This window comes from Sebastes umbrosus, chromosome 5 (assembly GCF_015220745.1).
Source record: "Sebastes umbrosus isolate fSebUmb1 chromosome 5, fSebUmb1.pri, whole genome shotgun sequence".
NCBI lineage: Eukaryota > Metazoa > Chordata > Actinopteri > Perciformes > Sebastidae > Sebastes > Sebastes umbrosus.
The window spans coordinates 22359832-22372144 of NC_051273.1; the positions used below are offsets into that span (position 1 = coordinate 22359832).

Here is a 12313-nt window from a genome sequence, read left to right on the forward strand (position 1 = left end):
GCAGGTGCGCTGAAGATTCTGTGCAGGCCAGGCAGCTGCTGTCTCTGACTCTGGACCGGCCGAGCCACACTCTGCTCCTCGCCTTCCCATCCTGTGTGGTCAGAGTGCCGGTGGCACGATGCCAGCTCTACTCCCGATGCATGAAGTGAGTCGGCCCCAAAACACCATGCGTACAGGAAGATAAAAGGGCAGCAGGGCGGCATAATAACAAGTTAGGTGACCGTTCAAGAACCATCTGGACTTCACAAGTGTCCTTGAGCATGACACTGTGAACCTCTGCCAGCTCCTCCAGGGTCGCTGCTCTGGAGCTGACCTGAATTTTTCTTGCAACAATAACCATACTACAACTTAATAACAACTGTCACTGTGCCCTTGAGCAAAGTGATAATCTGTTAACTGCCTTATAATACTGGAATGAGTCAAAAGGCAATAAAATGCGCCAGTAAATTGGAAGCAAATCTAATAAAAGCCGTTAGTGTCACACTTCCCCCATTAAATATAATGCTCTTATTACCTTTGCCTGCAGTTCTATCTTTATCATAGATGTACCGTCATTTTAACAGATGATAATAAAAGTAGTTTACTGATAGCGTAATACATAATATGATAATAAATGATAATAATAAATGATAATTAAGCTTATGAGAATAGTAAGCATGTGACAAATCTATATAAGAGTTGAATAATATTACTACATCATCAGATAAAGTACAGTATAAGGCATAGTTGATGTGATATATTATTTAATATAGCAGATGATTTATAATGTTTTAACCTGAGACCCAACGGGATCGTGTGCGATCCCAACTGACTATTGTCTTTCAGAGGCTGTAGCAGGTTTTAAAGCTGTGTAGTGAAGATACTGCTATCATATGAAACTAGAAAACCGGCTACATTTTGGCGAGGAAAACTGGCATGGCTATTTTCAAAGGGGTCCCTTGACCTCTGACCTCAAGATATGTGAATGAAAATGGGTTCTATGGGTACCCACGAGTCTCCCCTTTACTGACATGCCCACTTTATGATAATCACATGCAGTTTGGGGCAAAAAAACATGCAGGTTTTTGCATGCAGTATAAATGTGTTATTTTCGCCTATACTAAAAATGGTGTATTTGAATATTTCTGCATACTGGGGTCCCTAAACAGTCTTGGAATTATATACTTTACTTCCACAAACTAGAGCGCTAGAGCATTCAGAGGATGGATGGCTTTGCTATATAGACTGACAATAAGGGGGTTTCTGAGCAGTTTACACAACAGAAGTGTTCGCCATACAATCGGCGAAGAAAGCAATTCTTGCAGAAATCTCCAAATGACAATGATACCAAATCACAGCATGGCTTCTTCTACGGTGTTCCTCAAGGTCTTGGTGTCTTAATGTGCTATTTTGGAGGGATTATTGATAATTTTTTATCAATTCTCGAGTGGTAAAAAATGTTTTTTTTACACCAATTCTGTGTAACAAATGGTATCAACCCAAAAATTGCTGCAACGACTTATGAGACATAATAGAGCAGGGGGATGGGAATTAATTCATGTTTATTTCTGATTTATGACTAAAACAACTTGACACACAGTGCTGAGCTGCATTTCAATTTAATCTTTAAGTTCCTAGCTTTCAGATGATGTACACCACTACTATGTGACATCTACTGTTGATCTGCTATTTCCCCCTAAAGACACCCTGTACTCCCATAAAAAAGATAAAAACAGGTCTTTTGTTATTCTGGCAGTTTGCCATCATGAATGTGTTTAACTCAAACTGAAGGTGCAGCAATACCCCGAGTCCACTAATCCTACATAATTAAACATAAGAATGCATATATTCAGTGTAATGATGTTTCACCTGCGTACTGTACACCCACACGAGCGCCACAATACAATACACTCTCTCTCCCTTCACTGGCACATTTACCGAGTCTCGCTGCCCACGGCTGTGGCCCGTTGGGGTCCACTGACACACTAACACAAACCGGTGCACACACCAGCACACATCAGGCGTACAGTGTGTTCACTGAACCAGGTGAGTCACACAAGCGTGAAATCCAGAGCACATTAAGAAACGCTCTCATTCTTCCTGAGGTGCGTTTAGTGTGTGAGTTTATGTGTTTAGATGAGAGACTGAGAGTTAATGTTGTGTACGCGAGTATGTTCAGGATTTCTTAGTCACGCTTCAGCAGCTTCAGGTCTGGTTTTTAACCTCTGAAGAGCGTTTCCTTTCCACAAAGCTTTTAGTCTACATGGTTGGCTTTTTTTTTTTTTAAATAAATCTTTAATTATTCATCATTTTACAGTCTGCTTTCTAATGCATACAGTTACAGATTGGCCTTTTAACCTCATTTAACCTCATGCACAGACAGGTCATTAAAAAGTCATGTTGTGCAGTTAACCACCGAGGACCATATCAGAGGTTTTACATATTATCGGTCAACAACTATTAATCCCTTTTAGGCTACTTGACATCCCTGCCATCCATTTTTCTAAAACACACCCCAGGTTTTTAGATTGATTCTTTTTTAAGGGTGCACAGTCATTTCTATTCATGACGCTAGCGCGGTATAAAAATTAACTTACAGAGACTTGAATTTGTCTTGAGGTTGGTAATCAATCACAGTGAACATCCCTGGCTGTGTTTTTCATTTTTCCAGGATTACATCATGATTGTAGTTGTGAACATAGAGTCTTTTATTTCAGAAACTCTCCTTGTTGCGACATTCAAACATCTGCTGTTTAAGAGATGGAGTTGAAATATGTGTTATTCCTGAGCCATGTTATCTGAAAATCAAACCCAGGAGACAAACCGCAAGCAGCATGGGCATTGTGAAACTGTTATTGTGATAAAAATGTTCTTGCATATAAAAGGGTTGCTGTTGGACAGTTAGCTCTCAATTCCCATAATGTCTCAATTTAGTAGTCCTAGTTTCAGGGAAAAAAAACTTAAATCTTAAAGAACCAGTGTGCAGCATTTCAGGGGATCTATTAGCAGAAATGGAATATATTATTCATGTTTTCAATAAGGCGCTACCTCAGCGTGGCGCACCGCTTGATATTGCCACTGAGCGCTATGCTCAAGGTTCAAATTATCTCAACTTTGACCTTGGTTGCTGCTGACCTTTCATTGCGCAACCAATGAGAACAGCTGCTACTGTTGTTGATGCCTAGAAACAGTGAATGGCGTTCTTTGCGCCCTTTATGGGGAGATATTTTACTTGCTGTCTCTGCAAGTTTCTGCATCCCTCACAGTGAGTGAAGAGCAAATTTCTTATCATGTGAAGACTTTAGTGTATAATCACCTGAAATTAAGAATCATTGTGTTTCTGTTAGCTTATAATGAGCCGTTTATATCTACATAGGGAGCGGGTCGTCTTCACGGAGTCCACCATGTTTCTACAGTAGCCTAGAACGGTCAAACCAAACACTGGCTCTAGAGAGAGCCTTTCACATTTTTACATTACCTGATGGCCACAGTAGTTCTCCGACACGGTTGTGAAACTGCTGTAATGTGAGCCGCAGAGTGCAAAACCGTGGTACCGCCAGCCGCCGTCTGACTCCTGTTGCTCCTAAAGTAGTGTTATTATGGTGAGGATGGCCTCACGTTACAGCAGTCTTGGAAAGGGAGGAGTGAGCGGAGGGGTACTCAGTTGGTTGCAACCTGCGACCACACCACTAGATTCTACCAAATCCTACCTTTAAAGTCCACTTTTTCCCAATACTTTCATCTGCATCTCCATCCTCTCGTCAAGAATTAATTTCCACGTTTCATTCCGAGGACTACTTTAATCAACTAACAAGAAAGCAGTTGAAATAAAATCTATTTCTGCTCTCAACTGCATCTGCACCCTGCCCAATATTGAAGTAGATGACAAAATATTCGCTGTGATGAATAACATCATCAAGCAAATTAAGAAGTTTGGAATGAATAGCTTTCTGGGAAGTAGGAAATCAATATTACAATTCATGATTTGTAGTTGATGGGCTCAGATGTGCAAAAATAATCAGGATGAGATATGACGAGATATCCCGACTTCTAGTATAGACTAATTGACTAATAATCAAAAAAATAATCCCTAAATTAATCAATAATGATAAGTTATTTGCAGCCTTACTTCATTTGTGCAAATAATGGATTGTCCCTTTACGTTTTATTTAATATTTAAGCTACGTAAAGGGAATTTGAAGTGAAATAGAATAGAGAGTCTTTGGGGTTCACAGCTAAGTGTTTTTTTTTGCATCTCTGCAGAAACTGTATCGCCTCCAGGGATCCTTACTGTGGCTGGACCAGAGGAAGCACCTGCTCTTTCCTCAGACCTGGGACCAGGTATGACACCTGTCCATTCATATATATATCACCACAACACACACACACACACACACACACACTGTCATACAGTATATACAGTACCCAGGGGTGAAAGTAGATTGCTGGTACTACTAGGCTATCCCAACCTTCATCACTTGATATTGTTCTCCTCCCACCCTCAGCTTCATGCATCCCCAAACACACCATTCAATGCCTGTATGGTGTAGAAAGAAATCAGAAACACTTGACATCATGTATAGAGAATTATTTATTTAAATGGTGAGAGTGATGCAGAATAATTTGTAAATGTTGACAAAACTTGTTGTTGTTCCGACTAAAGGGGGCATTCATGTGAATTTTACCAGTCGGTAACTCATAATTCCGATTATTCCGACACCAAATCAAGGCAGCACAAATGCCCTATCTTGCTGTGTTAAAGCTGCAGTAGGTAGAAATGGAGCAAATATGATTTTAAAAAACCTATATTTATAAAACGCTCACTATATCCTGACAGTAGTGCATGAGACAGGTAACCTGAAAAAAAAAACATGTGCCTCTGTGTCCTCCGGTGCTCCTAATGGCGTCTGCAAGATTTCACAGACTAGAGGAAAACAACCAATCAGAGCCGAGCTGGAGTCTGCCGTCTCTGAGCAGCTGTCAATCACTTGCGAACTCCGATCAAACGGTCAAACTAGGCAGCGCTGATCTAATATGAATCAATATTCTGTTACTGTAATGCCTATTTCTCGCCTCAAATGTTTTCAGAATTATCTTGTAGTGTACTGTTTAGCTGTAAAATGAGAACGTTTGTGACCCGGCTGCCATGTTAAGATCAGTTGAGGAAATACCAAGCACAGCCCACCAGCCGGAGCACAGCCAATAGGAACGCTCTCTCCCTCTGAAATTACCTTTGATTGGCCAAAGATTTTTTAAGGCCTGAAAACAGAGCCATGAGGAGGTGCAGAAGTCTCTCAGAACACTTGAATTACAATATGCTGAAAGGTTATTATGGAAATTTTGCCCAATGATGCCAAAAATATTCTGCCTACTGCCGCTTGAATGCGTACAAACAATCAGACAAACCGAACCGAAAACATGACCTCCTTGGCAGAGGTGACTAACTGTATGTTGACGTGATGTTAGCAGATGTGTTTTCTTGTTGGAAATGTGATCGTGAGTGACGGGTTGCAGCTGCGTACCGGCTCTGAATCTTTTAGTGGTACGGAGTACCGACCGTACCGGCCTACTTTCACCCCTGACAGTACCAGCCCTCCATCAACATACTGACCCTCTGTCTGCTTTATTCTTTGTCTTTAAGTCTGCGTGCTGTTTTACCACCTTTCTCTGTCCCCTCTCCTTAATCCAACATTATTTTTCTGTTTCATTTTGATTTGATTTATTTCTACTTTTATCATTCCTCTCAAGGTTATTTTTCTGACAGCCCACCTACAGTAGCAGACCGCCCGTAGAGACGTCCTATATATTATTTATTTGGTATGGAAGTCCTTGGTTTTATCTGCGATGACTTGAGCCGCAGAGTAACATCTGTGCCCTCTAAGTAACCTGTCACACTAGTCTGCTCTGCGTACATTATTGATTCAAGATGTCTGCGGCCGCTGTTAGACAATACTGTGTTCTTTCACCTTGCTTTTATCAAACGGTGGCCACATAACACTGAGAAGAGACTGAGAGCAGAGTCTTGTGTTTGTTGTGTAACACTGTCTGTGTTATGCATGATGTACCCAGACAGTGTGTTGTCTGGATGTGTCTGGATGTGTGTTTGCGTGACCTCTCTCTCCTCCCGCTACTGAAACGCAGCGGTCTGTCTTGGCAGCTCACCTCCAGCCGTGTCTGCCTCCCTCCAGCGAAATCAAATATCTCTTTAGTCGAGCTGCTTATTGAATTAGGCCTTCAAAACACAGGTGTAGTGCCAGCGGAACAGACAACATGGGCCTTTAGACCACCTCAGGCTGCCTGCTTATACTATTAAAGGCCTCTGTGTTGGTCTTGATTTGATTTACCAAGGGCGGTCAACTCGGCAATCGATTTTGCATCGAGTTACAGTGGATTTCCTCTTTGTGGGCTAATGCAACCTCTCTTTGCACACTGACGCCAGAGGAGAGCTCAGCAGATGTTATATGTGTAATCTGGGCAGTTTCCAAGGAAAGGAAGTTTTGTGTTCTTTATAAAAAATTGTTGTACCGGGAGGAAAAATAGTTTTTTCTTTGGTTTTATTGTTGTGAATGTCCCAGAGTGTTATTATTGTACCGCTCAACAAGGTGATACAAAACAATGTCTCACTTTCTTTTGCTTCTTCCAGTGAGAATATTGCGACTGTTATGATTTTAGTGCTATATAAATAAGCTTTATTGTTAGGCTATTATAAGGTATATTTTTGCTTTGTCAATGACAAGATGACAGCTAATTAAATACTTGTTTATTGTTAAATGCAGAACACAGAAGGGCAATGAGGCGCAGCGTTTCTTTCAGCTGAGAGCTTTGGTTGCATCTGGTTGCTATGATACGGAATATCAAAATGTCGGCAACAAGTAGAGTACTCTCTCGTATGTAAGGAGAGAGGACATTGTTGTTGTTCAGCACCTGTAGCCTACATGTAGGATGTGACAGTTGTGGTATTTGTCCCGCCCCTACTCCATTGTGATTGGATGGCTGAGTAAAAAGTGACAGTGACGAGCGAAGCGTTTCACCCAAAGTCAAAAATCTTTCAACTCATGGCGACAAGAAAAAAAACACAAAACGTGCAACGCTGAGGGCGGAATAGAAGCTCGCCGCCTCGTCACGCTGCTGCCGTTTGTAGCAGAGTGTAAAGACGCGGCGCTCCCATCGCAAAGAATTAAAAAAAAAAAAAAAACGTGCACATGGCGGTTGTGGCGGTTGCTTGCCATCCCCTGCAGCTGGCTTGTCAATAGCGCAGTACTGCAATATTGATGTTATTGCGACAGCTTTAATACATGGATATACTTTTAAGTCAAACTGTAATTTATATTTTATTGGATTAGCTTTCCACATACCTCCTGGCCACTGCAGCAGCAGTAACCCCTGAGGTACAAGTCCTCCTGGTTGGCTTGTAAACACTCAAGCATCCAACATGAATACACACATGGTCTTTATCACTTTCCTTTTTATTATGAAGTCTTTAAATATAGATCTAATACACCTGGGAGAATGTGCTGGGAATAAAAAGCACTGTAAAACACACACAGAGACCCACAGAGCAGAGCTAATGTATACAAAGTAAATGACCCGCAGTCCGTCAGAGGCAGCCAACTGAACACAAAACATTTTTCTTTATTAAGGTGACAAGCCGCTGTTGGTTCACAGTGCACTCGGACTCATTTGTCACAGTGATTTCTAGGCATTAAAAGCACAGATGTTTGGCTGCGCTGCTGCCGAGCCTTTAGCTAATTGCAGAAATCGGACTGCAGTCACTCGTCCCAATGAGCTGCTTCTTTGTGCTCCGGTTCTTCAACGTTGTTTGGAGGCTAAATAGTGATTCAGTGTGATTCTATGTAGAACTTTAAATGGTTGTTTACTTCTGCGTAAGGATTCTCCTATTTAATCCAAAGTGTCGTCAGTGGTTTCGACTGACACATTACCACAAAGTAAAGCGTGTTATATCCATCCATAGCAACCAGAATGTAATGTAATGCCTTTTCTAAGTAGAAAAGAGTTTGGCCAGCATTCAACACATGCTTCATCCCCTGCAGGCTTGTAACTTTGAATAAGCTCCCATTTCTCTAAATGTTCCTTAAATTATTACAGTAGGCTTGCATCAAGTCACGTCTGCTGCCAAGTGTTCACAGATGGATCCGCACTAAAACAAGTCTGAAGTGTTTGGTCACAAGTCAAGTCCCAGTCAGTTTCAATCTAGGTAATTCTAGAAAAAGAAATCATGCCCAGATAATATCAACTTATACGTCATGCATTGGATTGAAGCACGATTGAGAACTGTGAAAATGTTGAACAATGAATAGCTTGTAAGACACAAAATGACCACTATGTTAGTTAGTTGTTTTTAGGGCCGTCAATCGATACAAATATTTTACTGTAATTAATCGCATTATTGTCCATAGTTAACTGCAATTAATCACAAATGAATCACACATTTTATATCTGTTCAAAATGTACCTTAAAGGGAGATTTGTCAAGTATTTAATACTCTTATCAACATGGGAGTGGGCAAATATGCTTGTTTTATGCAAATGTATGTATATAGTTATTATTGGAAATGAATTAACAACACAAAACAATGACAAATATTGTCCCCAAAGGGTTTTTAGCATAAAAATATGAACAAAAGGCTTTTATCCAGGAGACTGCTGTTCGTGTCCCGTGCGTCACGTTACAATCAGCTGTTCGTTCGTCATTTTCACTGTACAAACGTAGTGGTAGTTAAGCCTGGCGGTATGTGACAAGTCGGGATGAGAATTTGATCATTGTAAATGTACTGAATGAATCCTACATACACACTCGTAGCCTGTGCTTTGCAACTCGGTGCTGTTTTCCCTGATGCGAGGCCGTGATTAAGAGCAGTTGTGTTTTTCTTTGTGAGCACCTGGTCTCTCTGTGCTGTTCTCATTTCCTCTCTGCTTCCTCACCTCATCAGATGTTTTTGTCCTTTGAGTTTTCCACGCTCCCCCGTTGCCCGGATGGGAAATGAGTTTTAAAGCAGCGAGAATTGAGTTGTTAAAATAAGATATGTGGCAATATCTCAAAAGTTAAGGTTGAAGTTTACTTTCATGACACATTACTTTTTCATAAAGGTATGATTTAGAATTAGACAGAAAACTGTGGAGCAACTTTGCCGCTTTGCATCCAATGCCGGCACTCACGAGTAAAGGGTGGTCCACAATATCGAAAGTCTTAGTGAGATCTATAAACGGCCTCTTTGATGTCATCCATGACCGGGTTCTTCACATTTAACAGAGGATTTATATGTATAAAAAGTTACATACAGTCCCTTTAATGACTAAACAGATTTTAAACTCGAAGGCAAGTATTTACTTCACAAATATCTAATGTGAAGATAAGTATGCTGACCTAGAAATATTTCTTATTCAGTGCATTAATTAGCTTAATTAATGTCCCTGTAGGCATAAGTGGTTATCTTTGAATGATAATGGTGATTATTAGGCAGCTCAATGGCCTCTTGGGTTCTTTTGCTGTTTTAATGATTTTCTTTTTCTCACTTTGATTGCAGAAATCTTTGTTTTTATTTTGACAAAGTGTTAAAGGAGCCTGTAGAGATATATATATATATATATATATATACGCTGCCTTGTAAGTTGCCCTCTGCTGTAACATTGCAATAGTTTTCCTCTATCAGAGTGGATCTGTGCTGCGTGTCAGCGGCCGGGCTGCTGTGTCCTCTGATTAATGACCGTGTCTCTTCTCCTCTGCAGACTGCCGTTCGAGCAAGATGTTGAACAGGGAAACGTGGCCCACTTGGGTGACTGTGACGGTAAGAGGAGTGATTCCCATTCTGTTTGTGTGTTTGTGTGTGTGTGTGTTTACCCACAAGTGTTAAAGCTAATAGCTCTCTTGTCTCTTTGCTAAGATCCTTACATAACTCGGTGTATCTTCAGGGTAAACAACGATTCAGTAAAAGGAGAGGAAGAGCCTGGTAGTTTCAGTTTACACAGAGGGAATCCGTAAATAAACACAGAGACAAGTCCCAATCCACCTCAGTGCTCTGTAGTTTCTCACTTCTCCCTAGAGTAACCACCAACATCCGACTCAAAGACAGTCGGCTGGTCTCGTTTTGTCGAGCCGGCAAGAAAATCCCTGTGTATGTTTTACGGCTAACTTTGTTCTCCTCACTGTTTACTCTGTCCGTACTTGTATACTATCTTTGCTTTGGTCTGGTAGGTTTTGTTGCATATATACATGTGGTTAATTATATTCCACTCCAGTTTGAATTTCCCTTGATGTTTCCCTTTTTTTCTTACTCTCTCTCTCTCTCCATATCATTATGAAAATAGAAGTGGTACACAGCAAAGCGAAATCTCTATTCTAGATACACAGAGGTTTTGGATACTCCCACGACGCCCCCTCTCTTTGATCTGAGCGCTAATTCCAATGCGTGCAAATTAATCCTTTGCTTCTGAAAGTTCCCCGAGTTCATGTGCCCCGTGCTCCCTGAGAAAAAGAACAGATAAATATTGCATAATCAGAACCCGCGAACAACTCTAATCCCGTTTCAGATGGGCGATCTGTTTGATGCTGCTCTCTCACTTCAGGTCCTCTGACCACCAAAACCACAGGGGGGGGCGGCGGCGGCCTCTGGATCTGATGGCTTGATGCTCCCTTAATGCATGGTGAAGTTGAGATAGTTATTAGTCTTCATTGAGCACATGTGTAGCTCTTATAGAACATGTGGGGGGGACATTATTCAAGCTGTTGGTCCTGCTCCAAAACAGAAACCCATGATCTTCCAAAGGGGTTGTTATATTTAAAACAGATCATGTTGTGCGTGTATCCTGCTTTTCATTCCTGCAAGTTTGTAAAATAACATGAACTGGAAGAAAAATATTTCTTCTCTACATTAGCAAACTACACTCCAGCAAATACGGTACATAGTGTTGTGCAGGAAGCTTGTAATTAAAAATACAACTTCTATGATCATTACTCTACTTCTCTACTACACCAGCGGGTGAGAGATGAACATAATTACTCTTGCTCAGTGCTAATGGAGTGTTTTACAAGCTCTAGTATTGGATCCCCGTCCTGTACTTGTTATGTCTTGACCTCTGGTGCAAGGTCTCGGGGTCAGAGAAAGTAATGACACCGCTATTAAAGTACAACTTTCCACTCACTGCACACTGTAGATCATCACAGCACTTTTTTTATGACTCAGCGCCGGCGACAGCCATTATGTTTTCAGGTTGTCCGTCCGTCCGTCCCGTTCTCGTGGACGGGATATCTAAGGAACGCCTGGAGGGAATTTCTTCAAATTTGGCACAAATGTCCACTTGGACTTGAGGATGATTAGGTTTTGGTGGTCAAAAGTCACTGTGACCTTACGTCCGTCCCATTCTTGTGAAAGCCATGGCCCTTTCCCAATGTCCACACTCACGGATTCACGGACTTTGAGGCGTGTTCCTGTAAAGTCTGTGAGGGTTTAGGGCCGTCCCACTGTCAGATCATCAAGTCCTTGAGGGCTCTCTTGCAGACATTTAGAGCACTTTATGAACACTTTCCTTCAGTCCACAGTTACGTCTGAAATTCTATACTAACATGTTATTTAGTACGCTAAAACAGTATGTGAGATATTTTAGTATGTCCGAAACCAATAGTGCGCGAATTGCATACTATTTCTGGTCAAATATTACAGTATGCAATTGTTGACACTACGGCGGCAAAACTATCCCACAATGCAATGCGGTAGTGACGTCAACGTTCATAATGGACGATGACGGACAGCTCTGTAACATCAATAAAGCTTCAATTTAACTGTAGATATAAGATTTCACTTTGCTAGGAGTAATATGTATTTTAAATTAATTCAGACTTTGATTCTCACAAACCATCATTTTGGTCACATGACTTTAGCACAGGTTACCATGGTTACACGTCTCCAACCGGCAATGAGGCTCTCAGGAAGTGTCGACGTAAATTATTGCTCAGTGCGTCCAAAGAGATACATACTACTGTTTATTCACACAGAAGTATGTTGAACGATAGCACACCTATTGGGTATGTAGTGCATAGTATGCAATTTTGGATGAAGCACACATTTCTGCAGACTTTGGCATGAAGGAATTACCCACAATTCATAGCTTTGTGACGTTAAACACAAGGTTAACAGTGTAAACCCTGGATACGTTTTTTTTTAAAAAGTATACAAAGAGGACGACACATATTTAGTCTGGCATTTTAAATGAAACAGAAACATTAACATTAAGGATTTAAGATGGAACATAAAAACACTAATACAAGCATTAGACTGTATTACACACCTGCTTTATTCATTACCCAGTTCTTTTCATTT

The 12313-nt window shown here is 41.0% G+C and overlaps 1 protein-coding gene across 1 annotated transcript in view; it reads left to right on the plus strand.

Annotated features, from left to right (window-relative positions):
* The window catches only part of sema6bb (sema domain, transmembrane domain (TM), and cytoplasmic domain, (semaphorin) 6Bb), a 166756-nt gene that overhangs the window by 124585 nt on the left and 29858 nt on the right, over nucleotides 1-12313 (plus strand). Inside the window, exons 14-16 of the mRNA XM_037769257.1 lie at nucleotides 5-145; nucleotides 4243-4320; nucleotides 9726-9784. Of these exons, the coding sequence (XP_037625185.1) occupies nucleotides 5-145; nucleotides 4243-4320; nucleotides 9726-9784 (278 nt within the window). The remainder of the gene's footprint in view (nucleotides 1-4; nucleotides 146-4242; nucleotides 4321-9725; nucleotides 9785-12313) is intronic.